We start from the raw sequence: 20239 nt of genomic DNA on the forward strand, positions 1-20239 counted from the left end.
CACAGGAAGTTCCGTTCAAATACACGGAAACACTTCTTTACGGTGAGGGTGACAGAGCACTGGCACAGGCTGCCCAGGGAGGTTGTGGAGTCCCCTTCTCTGGAGATTTTCAAGACCCGCCTGGATGCAGTCCTGAGTAATGTGCTCTGGGCAATCCTGCTTTGGCAGGGGAGTTGGACTAGATGATCTCTAGAGGTCCCTTCCAACTCTGAAAATTCCGTGATTAAAATCTGATTTGAACATACTGCCACTTTTAACCACAATTCATTCCTTTCCATGATCAACACATAAGAAATGCCTGTACCTCACCCATATTCACCATGTTTAGTTTATATGAACAAAAATATACCTGCAGGAATGCAACTGTACATTAACAAATGGATAAACATCAAATACTCACCAGCTTCATTCCCCTCTTCAAGGACATTCTTGTTTTGAAGTTCAGGACCTGCAGCTTCGGTAAAAAACCCACCTTCATCCACAAGGCAATCCTTAAAATAAATGTCAACTGTGTTAATAATACTATGTGGCAATTAATTACCTTTTTGGTGTTCAAAAGTGAGATAAGTACTCTACTGAGTATCTACACTTCTGATGAATAGCAAAGTATGTTATATTTACGTACACTTCAGATTTAGTGAACTGCAATTTAGTAATCTACCAGGCCAGTGAAATTTACGTATCGGAAGAAACAAGCACTATTACATTTGCAGACATACCACAATTGTCTTGCATCAACTCACTGGTTAGTATTTCAATGACTTTACAAATTAACAGTGAAAACCAAAACCGACCAAACAAAACCCCAAGAAAAACCCTACCTTCAAAAAAAAACCCCAACCAGAAATAGGAGTATGATCAGGTTTTGGAACATTTCAAGAGCCACCTCTTAAAAAAGTCAGAGACAAAGAATACCTTGCAACTTCATTTTCATCAAACAAACTGATCATGCATAACTGACCTGTATTTAAGTTTGTGCTTAAAACCAGATTTGCTGAAAAAGAATAGTAATAATGACCTACATAACTGGTGATTTACTGGTCTGCAAGATAGAGCTTTAAAAGCCAATTCTGAATACTGAGAGCCCATATATGAGAATTGCTGTCTGTGTTATCCTTAAAAAAAACCCCAAACCCATAAAACCAAAAACACAGAGTGAGAAGAGAAATCAGATTCTATTCTACCACTTCCCTATGAGCAATAATTAGCAGATGGATGAAAAACATCATCCTTTTAATACACACTTTTTTTAAGGTTAGTCCTGTACTCCTGCAGGCCATTAGTGAACTCACATTTATCTGAATGCTTCAAAACATTTTTTAAGTTTTATGCACAAATTACAACAATCACTTTAGCGGCATGTGATCAAACAGTTGCAGGAAATCAAGAGCAACAGCTGAAAAAATAAAGTACCGTGGGCAGCTGATGGTGGGAAGCTACGTTATAGTCTTCCATACCATGGGCTGGGGCTGTATGAACTAATCCTGTGCCTTTTGCCATTGTCACATGATTTGCAGGTAACAGAGGAGAGACTCTGCCAGGAATTGTGGGATGAGCACAAGAACCATCTGCCAAATCTACACCTGGGAGCGAGAAAAAACAGAAGATAAAACAGAGAAACAATTCATGCATTCAGCTGCTTTTATCAGGGAGCAGAAACGGAACAATTGATCAGCAAGTGTATGCATGGGATACTATTCAGATATTCTACTACTATATCTTGTTTGTGGGTCCCCATCCAAATACTTTCAAACTCTCTGCATTGCTAATCTTGCACATGGATTTTTTTTTCCTTTGAAGAAAAAAGCTTTTCTTGTACCTTAGGCAATGGTATTCTGTTAGCAGTGACATTCCACCAAGAGACACTCCACACATTTCCATTTCTTGTGGATCTCTACCTCAATGTTTCAGAAACAGATCTCTATAATGATTTAGTAAGCTAAAAACCTTGAATCTGGGATCTGTTCCTAGTTCTCCCATGAAGTAGTAACATTACCATGAAAAATTCATTTAAATTCTCTAAATTACGTACAAATAAAGGGAGTACAGCACAAATAAGCTAGTGACAATTTAAGGTTAAAAAAAAAACCACTGAAGAAATCTTAGTAGTAAAGTCTTGCTGAAAGTCAAGAATCACAGAGCTTGAAGAGTGCTTCATACGACAAAATGGCCTTCATTGAATGCTTTCTTCTTCAAAGGAACATGTTTAGGGATTGCTGTCAGTTAGGTACACAAATACAGAAAGGTAACAAATATAACTAATAATGGAATATATGGAAAGATAAAAATAACAGGTTCTAATAATAAATTTATTTTCAAGAAGGTCCAACTCTACTGTTGTATGTTATCTACAAATCATGTTATTCAAGAAGGTGTTACCTGTGAGAACACCTCCAGGTAATTTTTTATCATCAGGTAAAACCAAGATTGTTAAGCAGAAACAGATCTTCCACCTCCCTCCCACCCCACCCCCAAAAAAAAGAAGGCATGGAAAGATACCAAAACAACCAGAAAAGTCATTTCTCACCTCCTTTAGATAGGTACATGTGTATCTAGCACTGAATCACCGATAAAGGCAAATGAATAAAGTTCACAAACGACACATTAAATCCCAACTCATTACACTGAATCAGAAGTCTGTCTATTAAAAGATATCATAAAAAAAATGCAGTTTGTTAGGACGTAAACTTAACTGCTTTCGTTTGTCAGTATGGACAGCAGTCACCTATGAGATACCTCAATAGTCCCCGGTTACGGTGAAGGCTTAAGACACATCTTAACAATGAAGAACCTGGAAAGTAACATCAAATGGCCACAGCAGCTGATAGTGCTACTGATTCTGCTACGCTAGGCAGTTTCAATAGTTTTCCTGGAATTTAGCAATCAGCCAGTCAGCAAGCATACTTGCAATTAGCCCCTTGTTCTCATAAGCAAGGGATGAGAAAGACAGACAAACTGTATTCAGTGTAATTAAGATACTGAACAGACTTCCACTCTGTGTTTAAGTTTTCCAAGTGTGAATCCAGATTTTAAAAAGTATTTTGAAAGCTATGGATGAAAATTTGAGCTACAGTACACCAATACAGTGTCTGACATACAACTCCTCTTTGTATTATTTTGGTGAAGCATGTTCTCAAAATACAAACAATACATCAAAACTGAAGCAGTTTTCAGACACCTCCAAGCAGATTTCTAAGCAACTTAACAACACTAAAGCCTACCTTTACATGTTGACATAACCTCAAACTGTGTGTCCAGAACAGCAGCTGTAGATTCAACTCTATCTGCAGCTAGAATGAAGCGTTCACCAGTAGTTGTACATTTCACAACTGAGTATCTACAATACAAATATATATTTGTGATATTAAATAATTACAAACACCATAAAGCTACAAATTGTTTAAAGCCTCCATCTCTAAAGGACAGCAAAAAAACCTTTTAAGATCTACACGTCTAATTCACTCTTAAATCTCAAAAGAATTTCAAGATAACATAACATTAGGAAGAAGAAATAACTTAGCTTAGAGAAAAAAAAATGAAAGCATAAATTAATACATTGATGGAGATATAGAACAAATCTTACAATTGTGTCACAAAAAAACCCTGACAACACAGAAAAGATGCATTAAACAAAATGTAATGACACATTTCAACTAAATAAATACTGATAAGCACGAACACAGATCACTGAACCAAGTCAAAGACACATACGCTGAATCTGGCGTGTAACAAACTGCTTGATTGGCTGGCACAGTCCAAGGCTGCGTGGTCCAGACTAGCACACTAGCAGGGGATGATCCATCTACAGATACAAATTAGAAGTACTTTATTTAGCTTATATTTTTTTTATAATTGTATCAGTCTTAAAATCTATACAGAAGTCATACCTATCACGGAAGTCAGCTTAGGTGGTGGCTTAAGCAGGGGAAACTTCATATACACAGAACGACTGACATGTTGCTCATTGTATTCAAGCTCTGCTTCCGCCAAGGCTGTTCTGGGTAGATATCAAACAGAAGTTAACACACTTGAACACGAAAAGCTATTGATATCGTTGCTAAAATTTTGAAGACGAAATAGTAAGTTAATTCTTACTTTGCTGAAGGGGACCAGAACACAGGTTTATAGTCCTGATAAATAAAGCCCTAAAGAGGAAAGGGAGGGGGGAAAAAAAGAAAGTTAGGAGAATTAAAACTCATGACAAATCAAAACACACATCAACAGAAGTTCAACATACCTTATCATACATTTTATAGAAGACTCTCAGCTGGTTTGCTTCATACTTTGGATCAAATGTAAGGTAGCAATTAGCCCAATCTGCCATTACACCCCAACGAATGAAGGCGGATTTCTGTTTCTCAATTGCTCTTTCTGCAAATTCTCTGGCTGAAGGGAATAGTTCATGGTTTAGCACATGGTTTAGCCCACTAAGATCAATATAATACCATTTAAAATACGCTATTGACATTTTTTAAAAAAGTCTGAGCTGAACACATTGGAACTATGCACTAATTACCAATTTATACTAAACAGATTATTATGGCTCCAAAAAATATATATATTTCAGAGATGTAACTACATAAAGTAACTGCAAAGAGTAAAAAGATCCAGGAGTAGCATTTTTTGACTAATACACAGACATAAAGCACTAATGTCTCTAGAATAGAAACTTTCTTTTTAAGGAAGAGGGGGGCGGGGAAAGTACGTTTAGTTATGAAGCACAACTCCTCAAAATGCATTCTCCAATCACATAAAATAAATGAGTGAAAATTAACCACCTCTGCTGATGCTCACGTGAACTTTTCAAAGCAACATGCATCTGAAAATAAGTTAGCCATATCATTGCTGCAATTTCAAGCTAAAGCAGTTTAAATTGCTCATTACAAATAGCTTTGCAGCTGAATGTTGATGTCTTTCAATACGTGTGGAGTCCGAAATTATTTCTTCAAAACAGTTTCCATATAATGCAGACTAACTTTCCCTGAAAGGATCAGCCCTATAATTTCGTAGTATTGCTAAAAACATAGTCAACAAATACATTCCTACTTATAATACTGAGCCAAGCTGTCCCGATGAAGCCTGATTTTTAAAAATATCTTTTTAGCTTCTAATCAAATTCAGTCTTCAAAAACCAAAAGGATGTTGATCTGATAAATACCAGTTTCATCCCACTACACAGTTAAGCAAAGCAGAAATCCACATCATCTGCCCTCCTCCTGTTTTTTTGAAACCAATGGTCAATGCTATGCATGTTTATTACAGCAACAAATTAAGCCTGTGCTCAATTATCCCATTTCATAAGATTACATTGTACTAAATCTGCTTGGCAAATATGTAGAGTGATCATAGAAAATGTCACCAACAGCAAACAGGAAAGCCCACAATAAAGTATAAAAGCTATATATAAAGCATAAAATACAGAATATGAGTATGAGTATGACGTACAAATACTTAAGCCAACATTTTCTGTAAAGATACTGCAAACAGTAATTTACCTCTCCGTCGAATTTCCATTGGTGAAAGATTTTCAGCTCCTTTGACTTCTGACAACGCCTTCAACTCAATTGGCAATCCATGACAATCCCATCCCGGCACATAATGTACTTTATAACCTCTCATCACGTAGAAACGATTAGTGATGTCTTTCAAAATCTAAAAAGACACAAGGGTGTGTTATCACTTTAGCTCCCCCGTGTGGAATAGCTACATTATTAGTTAAGGTCCTCCTTAAAACAAAACACAACACAAATATAAAAGGCTGCACTATAAATTTACATTTAAGACTGTGCATTTGTGTTTTTGTCTTGCCAGTCATTTTGTATTTTGTCAGAACCTCAAAAGACCTCTGATCAAAGGAATTCACATTCGGTGTAACTGAAAGATGGAATTTATAAACTTGCAAGAAGTGAAGCGAACAAATCCTACTTGCTCTCATTTTTAAAACATTGAGCTGGATATACAGTGTTGACCTAGTACATAGTATTGGGTTTTGATATAAGTGATCATCTAACAAAACTTGTAATTTTCAGATATCCAAGCTTTAGCACTAGTACCGTAAGAAGCTGTGGGTCACGTTTTAGTCTTTCCCACTTTGTAGCATGTGTAACACTGTCATTCTCAGGACTGAATCAACACACATACAATTGTATTTAGGAGTATTATTTCAAAACTGAAATTTATATTTCAAAAGCCATCAACATTTCGTCATTGTGGTTTCACTGAGGATACCCAGATGAAAGAAAGGCAATAAAACAAACTTAGAAAATACTCAAAGGAAAAAATAGCAAAGCACAGCTCAACCATGCATTACACTAACATTGTTACATGTACATATATAGAAATACTCACTCCCCCATCTGTATATGTGTCATACATTCAATACGCGAATAAACTGTACATTTAATATTGCTTAGGAATGAAGGCTGGACTTCCCCTAAAAAAATGTTCCCTTTTTACTGAAACATTCAGCCTCATAAATGAGCACTCAGCATATAGGTACCATATACTGGTACGTGGTATTTATGCCATGGTATGATATCTCACTGTGGCACTGTGTCACTGTGGCATCATATGTTATCCATGTAACCGTGTCATTTGCTTTTTAAAAGCTTTGCCTACCAAAATACCAAACGCTTTGAAGTGTTATTGATTTAAATGGGAACGAAGAACACACAGCACATTATGGGAAGCATTTACCACTTCAAAACAGTAGGGTATGAACAAGTGAATATTTACTTTATTTAACGCATGGCCAACGTGAGGGTCTCCATTGGCATAAGGTGGTCCGTCATGAAGACAAAACTCCTGCTTTGTTTTCCTTTGCCTTTGCCACGAATACAGTTCCGAAAAACCACATTTCTGTAAAGACAACAACAAAACACCAAAATCATCACAGGTCTTTGCAATTCCAAAAAGTCTGAGTTTTGGCTTCATAGTAAAGGGTATATTGAAAACAAACAAACAAATGCAGGGACTCAAATTTTCTAACTGTAGCAGAAGATGTTAGTAGCTTAAAACTATTAAAAAGCCCAAGGCAGGTGTAATACTAAGCCTGTCACTACTCTGGCTCTCTGCTATCAGGAGAGTCTTTGCCCTTTCTCCAAACGAAGCCGTAACAAACTTGAGAGTCACCAGCCTATAAATAACTAACGAACCTAAAGATCTCGAGCTCTTCCCCTTTCCCCCCCCTCCCCCCCCAGCTAACTTCCCACGCCTGCCCCGGCACCCCCGAAAGCCCACACTGACACCCAGTTAACCGTAGCAAAGACAAACTAAAGGTAAACAAGCTAAAAACTAAAGGTAAACAAGCTCCCGCCCGCCCTCCCGGGGCCCTGGTTCCGCCGCCGGGCCCACGGCAGCATACCCCGCGGGCGAGCCGGCCCCGGGCCTCGGCCCCAGCCGCTACCTGCTGCGTCTCCAGCTCGGTCTCGGGCTGCAGCCGCCCCGGTAGCTGCGCCGGGAAGCTGCTACGCGGCAGCAGCACCGTGTCCCGGTACTGGGAATCCTGCCGGTTCTCCGCCACGGGCTGCCGGTTGTTGGCCTCCGAGACGACGGAGCGCGTCCAGCCCCAGGCGAGCCCCACCCGGGCCCGCAGCCCGGCCCGCGCCAGCGGCGGCGCCCGCCAGGGCCGAAACATCTTCTCAGGCTGCCTGTGCCGCGCGCTGGGGCAACACTTCCGCCTGCGCTACGGCAAGCGGCGCGGCGGCGGCTACGGGCCGCGGCAAGGGACACGTCAGGCAGCAACGCGTTTTCCTCCCCGGCGCGGAGGCCTCCCGGCGCTTCAGCCCGCCCCAAGAGCCGGAAGGATTTGGGGCGTTTCGAGGTGCTTTAGTAAAGGCGATGGCATCCTTCTGAGGCGACCGGGACGAGTTCTTCCGGAGGAAGCCGGCGCAGAGGCGGGCCCGCCGGTGGGCAGCGGTGCGGTGCGGTGCGGTGCGGGCAGGGAGCGGCGGCAGCGGGAGCTGACCGGCGGGGCTTGGACTTCGGTTACTTCATCGCCTGGCAAGGGCAGCGGCAGGAAGGGCTCCTGGCGAGCGCGGAGCGGCCGCGGGCTACCGGTGAGCGGTGACAGAGGGGGAACCGTGCAAGGGACGGTGCCGAGAGCAAGGGAAAAAGCACGGCTGGCGACGGTGAGTTCGCCATCGCACCTTTCTATTTTAGGAGAAAGGGTGGGTGGTCTCTGGAGGACAATGTACGTTTTGAAAGTAATGTGCAAATTTAAATTGAGGGGCGGTTGCCGGGCAATCTTGGTGAACCCTACAGTTTTGTAAGAGTCGAACTTGTTTGTCCAAAGCGATCAATATAGTCTTGAATGTACTGTGGTGGAAGTATACATTAGACATTGCCCTCATCAGAAAGAATGTGCTATAACTTATGAATGAACTAGTTAATTTTAAGATCAGAAAGTTACGGAGGTGAGAAACTTACGGCCAACTAGCACACACGCTTATCCAACCAAAAAGGTCCAACACACCAGAAAATGTGCCACACGGGACATGCAGCCTTGTAAAAATAAGGCGCCTTTTGCAGTAATAACATACTTTGCACTTCATTAGTTGGTTACTCTGTATCGGGGGCAGTGGGTGTTGAACCTCCCATTTCAGTTTCTCTTAATAAATCTTGGTTTTCGTAAGAATATTTTAATTTTAAGGTTTGCTTGGAGATTTCAGGTGGGTTCACTACAGAAAGAAAGTAGACTTGTTTGCCTTAAGAATGTCCAAGGAAAATGTGCCCAAGAAACATCTCAAGTCAAGCTTCAAGAATGTACGACACTATTTCTATATTGTTTTATGAGGCTTTTGAAACTTTATGCAAACACGTAATAAACCAATCCTTTAAAACAATTATGCAAGTTTTAACTTCATTTTACGAAACAGGAGAAAATGTGCAGTAAAAGGTCAAATGGAGAATGAGAAGCTGAGCATAAAATCTTAATTATCTCCTCCTGAGATCAGTTCTTTAACCCAAACTTCTCGTCTAGTATGCTAACTTTTCTAATCCCTATCTGGAATATAAGCACTTTTGAGAGATTTTCAGTATGGAGTAAACTAGATTCAATTTTCCTTCCTGTTAGCTTGTTTCACATTATGGTATATACTTGAAATAGTATCTGCCTTCCCATGTGTTATGACACATACTTGCTCTATGACTTTCAATTGTCCGAGAGCTGCTGTTTGCCACAGGTAGCATTTCCAAAATGATGGTAACCATTGTTACCAGTCTAAGATAAACCATGTGTGCGCTTTGGGTATGGACCTTGGCTATTTTACAGGACTCCAGAGCACTTTGCTCCCATCCAGGCGCAGTAAATAATAATTAACAGTAGCAACTGTGCTTTTTGAACGAACTTAGACAATTATGCTACTGTTTTAGCTTCAGATATCTTCTGACTTCAGAGGCACCCATACAGTGTTTTTAAAACGCTGCAAAGTTTCTTAAACCAGCTAAATTTGGGGGTTTGATACCTCTGACATTGCTGTTTGCCTTTGCTGTAAACAGATGAGAATGCGAGGTCACATCAAAACCATCTACAGTAGCTAGCCTTATCACCTGATTAGAGTATACTTTACCAAGTAGATTGCTCAAGCAAGGAAGGAATGGTATTCTATAATGACCTATTGCCACATATGCAATACTTGCTGCAATTCCTGCAAATACTGATTGTGAGGGAAGCCTAATATATTGTCCTCTATGTGCTGATTAATGAGTTCCTCTGTACTTTTTTTCTACCTCTGTGCTCAAGCATTTACTTGGAAGTCTATCATGCATGTGAGCCCAACCCATAACGCATATAATCTCCACAGATAGAAAAAAAACAACAGGAAAATATAAAAAGCAATTAGGTCTATATTTTAAAGAATACAGTATGGTTATCAATACTACTTTTTCCTGAGGTAGAGAAAAGCTGGGAGGAATGGCTGATTGCTTGCTTTCTGCAAGAATGATAGTTATTCTTCTATTTGGGAACTGAAGGCATAGTGAATTGCACTGATGTGTCCTGGGGAACAGACACAGAAAACAATACAATGGGAAGAATGATAGAACATGCAGTGTTGAGGGGCGGAAGAGAGCTGTAATAGATTCCCTTAAAGAAATCAAGATAAGTTAAAGAGATACAGAAAAGATGGTAAAAATTAGATGAACAAACTTTCACGTACAAGTGCAGTGTTTGCAGTATCTGCATATCATCAGCCTATTTTTGTGTCTACAATTACACCATCTACAAAGGCCTATTTTATAATTTAAACAAATAAAAATAGTAAGTAAAGTTGCTCTTGTCATCCTGTCTGGTAGCGTCGTACTTCAGTCTGGGCACAAGCCAACTCTGTAGGTTTAGTTCTGAAAAAAACAAACACATGTCCAAAAAATTAGTACTGTGGGTAGACTACAGTTTTTCTTGACATTTGTGATAAAGAGTTTCTGCTTCTGCTGTTGTTCTCCTTTAATGCCAAATTTTATTTTAGTGCAGAGAACTAGCTTTACTGCCAGACAGAGCATGGGTACTTGAAAATTCTTGTCTAAAATAGCTTTATATCCTTGCGTTTTTTAACTATACTTTTAGAAAAGTCAAAGCTCACTTCATTACTACTCACTGGCAGTAACCCATTTTCCCCTTCCTACTGGGCTTAAAATGTATCCGTTTGGAATGTTATGTAAAATAATTTCCTTCTTGTCTTCTCTTGAAGAGAGAAATGTACAAGTTTGGTTTTTGTTTCTTTTCAGCATTCAGTATGGCTTCTCCAGCTCTACTCATGCGTGTGGTCGCCTCTGCATATTCTGTTGCGGAAAAAGCTGCAACAATTGTTAGAAATGTAATGGCTGCAGGAGATCTGGGGATAGTGGAGAAGGTATTACTTTTACTTTGTTCCAATTTAATTCCTCTTATTAATGCTGAGTTAGATACAGGTCAAAGTGGTATTTTTGAAGATCAGCAACTGGGGAAAGAAATACAGTCCTTGCCTTTCTGATACAAGAAATATTCCTTATTAAAGGATTAAAAGAGCACTGTAGAAGTGTTTTTTGACCAGTATTTCTAAAGGATGTTCAGACAGACACTTAAAAGAAATGCACTATAACTCTGTCCTGATTCCCCTCACAAAACACAAGTTTTGGATAACATGTCAGAATTCATAATAATTTATCTTTCCCATTAATTTCCACACCTATGTTCTAACATTGGTAGTACAGCTTAAACTACTGTGCCCTTGATGAATTTTGGATTAGGATAAGTGTTTAGTTTCTTAAAACAAACAAAAAACCCCCTTAGATTTTATTGTAAATCACAGTTTTCAAAATAAATTCAGAGCTTCAAATTTAATTCTAAGTAGAAAACAGAAATGAAATTACAATCATCTGCATGAAATTCTTAATTTGCACTAAGTTAGTAAACTGCACTGATGAGCCAGGACCTTTGTTTTGACTACAGTACTAGAATTGGTGTAATTAACTTTTGAATTAATTCTAGCTTTACAGGTATGTCACAGTGTTATGGACTGCATTAAGCATCTATATTATTTTTGGTCTTTACATTGAAGTGATTGCTGGTATTTACATTTTTCTGATAGTAAGCACTTTCAGCCAGTTGTGAAGAAAAGGCTGATCCTTTATAACTTTTATTGTCAGTTCAGACAGTAGATGCAGAAAGATTTTTTTCCCCATCTGGTCAGTTATATTCACCACTACCAAAATATTTGCAAGTTTTTCTTACTCCCTTTTTCCCAAGCAATTAAAATCAAGTGTATGTGGGAGAGAAAAAAAAAAAAAAAAAAAACAACTGGAAAGTAATGATTTGTGTTTTCCAAAGTACTTAGGTACATAGCAGGATTGTCAGACACATGTAAGTAGAATATACTCTCCCACATAACCTGCTTTTAGGTTCTTGAAACAACTAATGCAGCTGGACTATGAGAGATCTCTAAAATACTTGCATCCAGAGGTACAAAGAAAGCACTGTCTGTACTTTGCTTGATTAACCAGTTTATTTTAAATGCATGAACAAGTTTCATTAAACTCAATTTTCGAGTCCTGTAACTGCAAGGTGAAGGTAATTTTAATTAAAAGTAAATGCTGGCTTTTATCTGTTTAATTGAGTTTCACTTTAAAAAATGCAGGTGTGTTAATATTATTTCCCAGTAAATCAGAAATGCATTGCTCAATCATTTTCTAATATAATAAAACCAGCAAATGAATATATTTTAAGCTCTGTAACCAATTAAGTAAATAATTGTAAATAACATATAACAAAAATGATAAAATGTAACAGGTGATATTGGTTCTAAGTAAGACTGACTGGTTATACATTTTTTTTTTTTTTTAAATGAAAACTGCAAACACACAAAACTAGATCAAAAGCAATGACCCATAATAAATTACCCGCTTCTACTTTCTATCTGGTTATTAATGTTTATGAAGAAATTACTGTCACCCACCTGGCAACGTACGTTTGGCTACACTGCATCTTTTGGGAATGATTTCAGGGATTGGTTCATGTCGTCTCAAGACACCAAACCCACTGTTTCCTCTTTCAAATTTTTGCTGGAAAAAATGTATAGGTGTTACTGTCCAGTTCAATTTCACTGGCCAGCTTCTGGCCTTCCTTGGTCTTCCTCTGCTAGACTAAGGAACCATTCACAATTTAGAAGTTTATACATCGTAATTATTTCCATTATTTTTTTTAAGCAGGCTAGACTAACTGCACCTTGAAATGACCTTTTACTAACACCTTCCCTATATTTCTCCTCTTTCCTAAGATGCCATGTCTCTCCAGCCTTAAAATATGTGTTTTTTTCCTATTAACATCTTTACTTTTACTTTTCCCTCTTCATGTATTATATCTGGTTTCATACTTGTATTAATTTGTTCTGTACATAGTGTAGTAGTTGCACAAATACATATTCAGTACAATTGCACCACTGCATGAGAAGAACACAGCATGTAAATATTGTTCTAATATCACACCAGTCTATTTTAGCTCTGGAGTGTACAGGGAAACTCTGCTTCTTTCACTTTTTAGCCTGCCTCTCTCAAGATCACTTACTAGATTGAATATTTACCAAATTGGATTTCTTTTTCATTACAAGGTAGTCAGAGTGACATATGGGCCATTGTACTGGTTTTTGTTGTTTTGACATACACAAATCCCTATCCATCCTTTGACAGACTGGAGCCAATGACTTGCAGACCAAAGCTGACCGACTGGTACAAATGAGCATTTGTGCTTCCCTGGCACGGAAGTTTCCCAAGGTGACAATCATAGGAGAAGAAGTAAGTAGCTAGTTTATTTCATACTAATAATTTAACCTGCTGTAACTTGCAGTGGAATTTGCTTTGGCAGGTTTCAGGAAATCATCTGGTTTTTTTTTTTTTTTTTTTTTTTTTTTAAAGTATTTCCATCCCATTTAATCTTTCAATTGCATACACTTTGTCAAGTAAGCTGCAAGCAAATCCACAGTGCTAAGTCAAATTGACTCCAACACCTTCTTCTAATAATTCTGAGAATCCTTTTGCTAGGAACTGCCCGCTGGTGAGGTAACTGAGGAATTAATTGAAGATGGCCACTGTGAAGAAATACTGAAGAAAACTTGTCCTGCTCAGTACACAGGAATTAAAGAGGAAGAGGTAATGTGGTAATGTTATACATGTTATACGTATAACATTTAATGTTATACATATTTTAAACTATCTGTATTACTTACTGATTTAAGCAAAGAATGTATTTAGAAAAAGGTTATTTGAGAGTTGCCAATTTTTCTTTTTGGTTTGAAAACTGAAATATAGTCATAAGAATCACACCTCCAGAGCTGGAAATGCTGCATATCCCTATGTGCAATAACAGGAAATGGACATTTACTTCTTACAACTTAATTTGGAAGGAATCTACTTTGGACATAAGAAAGTAATGTCATTTCCATGTTCTCTTTAAGCCTTCATACCTCTAAGCCTTCATATTCTCTATTAAGATATTTGCTGAGAAGTTGCAGTCAGGTTTGGGGTTTTTTTTGGTGTAAAATACTATTGTAGGCTTCAGTTATATCACAATGTTAAAAATTTGAATCTCTTTATTTCCTTAGTGCCATAAGAAAATAAAAGCACTAAAGTAAAATATATTCTTTTCATGGTAATTTACATGATTTGTATTTGTTAATTTTCCTTATTTTTTTATTTTTAAAGCTTGTAATATGGGTTGATCCCTTGGATGGAACCAAGGAGTACACTGAAGGTGGGCTTCTCTTAATTCTGCTGATTAAAAAAAAATAGCAGTGTAATGAAATAGCATGTACATGTAGATCGTTTTATACTCTAAGTTCCATACAATATTGTTTCATAAGGTTGATGTTGTTTCTGTACTTTGAGTTCTATGGAATTTCTTAATCATTCCATTCAGTTCTGACCAGTATTAATATTCCTGATGGGCTGAGTGCCCACCTGTTTTTATCATTTCAGGCATCAAAGGGCTGCCTTTGATTGCTGGCAGGTTGTATTAAGTTTTTAGTCAAACTTACTATTTCGCATACACATTGAATATACAATTTCGCATATACAGCAACTAAATCTTCCATTTGCACAGGAATATGCTAAGTTATATTTACATCTTCCTCTTCAAACAACCCAAATGCCACAGCTGTATTTGTAGCCCTTTCAAATAAAACATCCTTCTGCAAATCTTAATTTTTCAGTTATGGGAAGAAACTGTTTTCAGCAAAGCCTAATTTGCGTCCATAGAAATGGACCCTAAAGCCGGGGGCGGGGCAACCTCCAAAACCAATATGCTGAAAAGTCACTTTAGGCTCCTGATGCATCTTTTAGTTCATTAATGTAAAATCTTTTAGGCAGATTTTTCATCTCTTTCGATGTAAAAGTGTCAACAAATTGCTAGGTTTTAATACCATTAAAGAATTCACACCACAATTATAGAAGAATGTAATCATATACTGCTATTTAGTTGTATCTTTAAACTTCTTTCTCATTATGTGTTAATTATAACATAGTTCTATTAAGAGCATTCTATCTGGGGCATTTTCTTTTGCAGACCTCAAGGCTAAATGACTACAAAAATTTTATCAACCAACCTATTACACCTGAAAATTCTGATTAGTATTTGCATGTTTGAAACACCACCTTGCATATCAATTTGTGGGATTTTATTAAAGGTTTATTTTTTTTATATATACTTTCTCTTTTTCAAGCATAACCACATTCCTATTATTTCTGTATAGGTCTCCTTGACCACGTAACGGTTCTTATTGGAATTGCTTATGGAGGCAAAGCAATAGCAGGAGTTATTAACCAGCCATATTACAACTATGAGGTATTAAATGCATTGATTTGTTTAAAAGCATTACCTGATTTATAACCGTCACTTCTAAGGCATTTCTAGTTAGCACACTTTCAGCTGAAAAGCAGTGTGTAGTGGAGTTAATGTTGTAATAAAAGGTGTTGTTGTTTTTATTAAATATATACAATTTTGAATGTTGGTTTCCAGGAACTGGATCTCAGGGACTTACTAATAGCCATACTGAATCCTGAGGCTTGTGTAATACACTAATACAGTATATATTACACATATATATTACATATATACTGTACATATTACCACAGTATATATAAAGTACATACTGTAAAAGAAGTACAGATCAGTGTTTTTCAGTCTTTGCTAGAAATTCTTTAGTAAATCCATGCAATAGGTGCATTTGTGATGTGTGGTAACTGCCATAAATCTGCAGCCCTAAATAAACCAGGTGTACCTGTTGCTGAGAGCTAGGCTAGAGTGTACTGGGCCAGGTTTCAGGTCTAAGTCCAGGATGGCAAGCCTACAGACATTTACACGTTTGGAAATTATTTCAGTATTATCTGTGAGAGGTAAAAAAAGCTCAGGGTGCAGTCTGATTAATTACACTTACTAGAATCTAAAGAAAAGCTCTTGAGCTGATCTAACGTATATCATCAGCTGATTCTAGATGTTCTACATGATATCTATGATGAAACATATAAAATGACAATGAAGATATTTTCAGTTACAGATTGTGCCTGAAATAGAGAAATATACAAATCTCAATTTGCCAGTCATTAGAGGCAGGACATAATGCATCACCACAGCGTCACAGATAAGAATACGGAAAATAGAGAGCAAATTTCTCACTCAGGGCTCTAGAGTCCTTTTTAAGAGCCACGGTTTAAATGGACACCCCAGTATTAATATTATGCTCCCCAATAAGCAAAGATTTCTCTAGGTACTGCTCTCCATTTGTGATTTAAATGCCGATCACTATGATTGACTATCATCTGGACCTGTGTACCTTTTTCATAGGCAGGAGCTGGTGCTGTGTTGGGCAGGACAATCTGGGGAGTCCTGGGCATAGGTGCCTTTGGATTTCAGCTCACAGAAGCACCTGCTGGGAAACACATCATTGTTACCACCCGTTCTCACAGCAGTACCCTGGTAAATGACTGCATCAGCGCCTTGAACCCAGACAGCGTCATAAGAGTTGGAGGGGCCGGAAACAAGGTATGAAAACTCCAAATCTTTTGTTTTTACTGGGAGGTGGTGCCTTTGGAAAAAGAAAAAGAGTTTTTAAAGAAATCATTTGCTTACTTGCATGAATGTACAGGAGACCTCCTCCTTCACCAGCATAACTTCTCTTCCTAGCATTCAGTCTGCTGAGGGGTGGAGAGAATTTGGTACAGGTATATTTGTAACAGTGGCCATGCTGGTCATGACTTCCCCAGTGTTCTGTTTCTAGGGGAGAAAATAAAAAGTTTTAAGACAAGAATGACTAAATGGGAATTCAATTTAATCACAATTACTAGACATTTCCACCTGTTCATGTTAATACAGTTTTTGTTCCAACTACCTAGCAACACATATGAAAGGATAAAAATAGAAGCACACAGTTATATTTGCTTTGCAAAACTTCTCTGTGTACAGGGAATACTCATTTGCTACAGTTTTTAAAGCTTAGTTTTGTCATGGCTGTCAAAAACAGACCCTCCAGTCTCTTCTCTGATATGTGCAAGGCCCAAAATGGCACCAAGACAACATGGAGATAGTTTCCACTTTATTTTCTTAATACTTGCACAAGATGGGAATTCTTGTTTCTGAAACTAAAAGCAGATTTTCATCCTATGGACTGTATTTACAACAATCAAAAATAGATCATGCAGAATGGTAATACAATATAGCTTTGTAAATTTTAATGTAATTTCTGGTAATATTGGAAAGGAGACAGCTGGTGTTCCTTTTCTGACCGTAAGTACATAAAAAAACCTGTTTCCTCGTGGTGGTGTTACCCGTTTCTAAATGCCTAGATCCTTTGCAATGATTGCCACTCTCTATTCATAACAGATCATTCAACTTATAGAAGGCAAGGCATCTGCTTATGTATTTGCCAGTCCTGGGTGCAAGAAATGGGATACATGTGCACCTGAGGCTATTCTACATGCTGTGGGAGGTAAGTTAATGGCATTCAAAATTCCAAGATAAATGAAACTGCATCAAAAGTTATTTATACTTTTCGCTAAAAAAAAAAAAAAAAAAAAGAATTCAAAACACATCTTTGGAAAGAAAAATGACAGTATGTATGTATTTTTACATAGTCATGATTCACTAGGAGCTTTGAGCCCTTTGAAAAACATAGTCAATAACTGTCAAATAATTTAAAAAGCAAAATTCAAAATTTTTGGTTATATTAATTTTAATATTTTCAAAACAAATGGCTTTCTGTTCGCTACTATTTCACAGTAAAATTACTGTCCTACTAACTCAATACAGTAGCTTATTATTAGTAACATATTATATATTATATGGACATTGAGTTCTGTAAAACAACAACAATAGGCCAAATCATTCCGTTATTTCTTGGATGTACAAACTCTAAAATTGAGTCATTCGTGTAATTCAGTAAAATCAGTGGTCTCCCGCCAACATAAGCCACTTCACCTTTCAAGCGGGTCAGTGGTTAGAGAAGTTATGAAGTTTCACTGACAAGAATTTAAGTATTATTATTATACTTTCTCTACTCTTCACATCGATAGATCTTTCACCACCCTGTGCTAAAATTGTGGGGTTTTGATCTCCTAAATTCTGTCAAGCAAGGATAACAGGCTTCATGATGAGATTATTTAACTCCTCTGCAGTCTCTAGTGTTGATAACTGGGATAGCTTTAAACAGGTTAGCTCAGGCACAAAAAAGCAACCAATCTGGGGCAGCACAGTGCTGTATTTAGCCTCCTTGTTATGTAGGTATCTCACAGTTAAATGAGCTTGCATAAAGATCTGTGATGCTCTTGTTAAGTGATTTCTAGAAACTCATTTAAAACCAGCTGAAGTATTTCCACATTATGTTCGAGTTTGTTGTGTAGACTTACCCTTGCTTTTACTTGAACTGAGGATTTTTCTTTCAATCTTCTCAAAGGTCACCATATAAACTACTCAGGAAGCATTTTAGCAAATCATAAGCGAGAGAAGTTTTCCTTTCCTGAAACACAAGGAATTTAAGTATTGCTGAAAGAAAATAACATCATCAGTTATTTGATTTCAGTCAATAGAAATCTGTTGCACTTAAACTGGGAGCAAAGATATTTCACATCTGAAGACAGGCATGTGTACCCCAAACACTGCCTGTTTTTTTTAGTTACATCACTTGTACTAATAAAATATATTATCTCTGTCCAACTCCTGTTTGCTGGAATAATTTTTTTTTTTTTTTTTTTCAGGCAAGATAACTGATATCCATGGAAATTCATTTCAGTATAACAAGGAAGTGAAACACATGAATTCAGCTGGGGTTCTTGCCACTTTGAGAAATTATGACTATTATGCCAGTCTTATTCCTAATACAGTTAAACAATCTCTTGTGCCTTGAAGCAGTAAAGCATCTTCACTTGTCCTGGAAGGCTGAGAAAATGAGCTTAGAGAAAAAGAAAGAAGACAACTGAGCTTGAAATTTTGTTTTATAGAATCTGAAGTCCTACATTAAGGTGTTCGATAATTTCAAAATTACATACAGAATCTCTAGGTGTATGTTTGATCATGTTGTTTTGCTGTGTTTAGCAGACAACATCAAAACAGTCACATTTCTTCAATAGTTATTTTTCATATTCTTTGGGACTATTCATTCTTCATGACTGTGCTTAATATACTGCCAGCAGTCCAAAACTCTATATTAGAGTCCGAAAATCATCTTAATATTCAGGGCACAAAATCACATTAAGTCATTTACCTGATCTTGCTCAACGTTGTTCGTTGTATGGAGTCAACAAGGGTTTATTGTGTTAAATACAAATGGACTAAGAATTTGCCTGGATGGATTAGCCCATTTATTATAAAGTTGAGAGTTTTGATTCTTACAAGTGAATCTTTGACTTTGTTGATTTGCACTCCGTTTCGAGACGGCCAAGATTTCTATTTGTGGTCAGTTGGGTTGTCAGAGTTTTGCGAGAGCCAGGGCACAGTCCAGCGGGCCTCTGACATCTCAAATAGGGTTTCCTGGATCATCCGGGTCTATGCCACCTCAGTCTTAGAGAGCTTTGGGCATCCTAGGTCTCTTTGTTATACATGGGAACAACAGGAATGCTGAACTTGAAATTTCTGATGTCCAAAGTTTGAGAGAAACAAACTCCAGGTGCCTTTCCAACAGTCCCAAAAACTGAAGAACCTGACACTACCACTTCCTACTCCTGTGAAACATAGGCACATTAGGAGAGAGAGCAGGAGGCAAGATCGCCTAAAATGAACTTAAAAATTGGAGAGCCTGTTTCAGTCAGCTTTCCCATAGGTGTGGGGGTTAGGAAAGCAGGGTTCAACAGTTCAGTCCACTTGAACACAAAAGAGAACAAGAAGTAAATTACATATGACTAGCTAAAATTGGCAACATTAGCCAAAACAGATTAAGTCTCTTCAAGATGAATTAAGGATTCTGGAGTATCTTGAACCAGTGTTTTCTCCAGATTTTGTGACCCAAGTCCCTCACCCTCAAATTAAGGAGTCTTAGGGCTTCCCTTTCCTTAACAATGTGACACATACTGAGGCATGCCATGAAGAGATGCCATTTTCAATGGACATAACACAGTTATGCTTTTGTTCCTGTTCTCTGCGTGGATAGAAGAGTGGCATATGTTGGGTTCTCAGGCTTGTGGCGTCAGGGAGGTGCCTGAACTTGGCTGCTTGCTTATATAAAGACTGAACGCCTAAGCTCTCCCAGCATGATTTTTTTTTTTTGCCTTAACCTCTGCTGACACTATG

The 20239-nt window shown here is 37.8% G+C and overlaps 2 protein-coding genes across 3 annotated transcripts in view; one reads left to right on the top strand and one right to left on the bottom strand.

The window, feature by feature from the left end:
• IARS2 (isoleucyl-tRNA synthetase 2, mitochondrial) overlaps nt 1–7636 on the bottom strand; it is a gene marked incomplete at its 5' end in the record, with an annotated part of 30341 nt that extends 22705 nt beyond the window's left edge. Inside the window, 10 exons of the mRNA XM_082481728.1 lie at nt 401–491; nt 1414–1583; nt 3222–3337; nt 3712–3802; nt 3888–3997; nt 4096–4145; nt 4238–4386; nt 5496–5652; nt 6736–6858; nt 7406–7636. Coding sequence (XP_082337854.1) covers nt 401–491; nt 1414–1583; nt 3222–3337; nt 3712–3802; nt 3888–3997; nt 4096–4145; nt 4238–4386; nt 5496–5652; nt 6736–6858; nt 7406–7636 — 1288 coding nt within the window. The remainder of the gene's footprint in view (nt 1–400; nt 492–1413; nt 1584–3221; nt 3338–3711; nt 3803–3887; nt 3998–4095; nt 4146–4237; nt 4387–5495; nt 5653–6735; nt 6859–7405) is intronic.
• A 275-nt stretch (nt 7637–7911) lies between these two features.
• On the top strand, nt 7912–19346 carry BPNT1 (3'(2'), 5'-bisphosphate nucleotidase 1). 2 transcript variants are annotated; one of them, XM_082481755.1, is made up of 9 exons: nt 7912–8129; nt 10723–10847; nt 13159–13263; nt 13510–13617; nt 14170–14218; nt 15216–15307; nt 16307–16504; nt 17342–17447; nt 18712–19346. In XM_082481755.1, exons 2-9 carry the CDS (start codon nt 10731–10733, stop codon nt 18858–18860), a joined length of 924 nt encoding a protein of 307 aa, XP_082337881.1. In that variant the 5' UTR covers nt 7912–8129; nt 10723–10730; the 3' UTR covers nt 18861–19346. The 2 variants fall into 2 exon arrangements, with proteins under 2 accessions (XP_082337881.1, XP_082337882.1); XM_082481756.1 differs by lacking the exon at nt 10723–10847.
• Nucleotides 19347–20239: the final 893 nt, after the last annotated feature.

This window comes from Vanellus vanellus, assembly GCF_965231255.1.
Source record: "Vanellus vanellus genome assembly, chromosome: 3".
Classification (NCBI taxonomy): Eukaryota; Metazoa; Chordata; class Aves; order Charadriiformes; family Charadriidae; genus Vanellus; species Vanellus vanellus.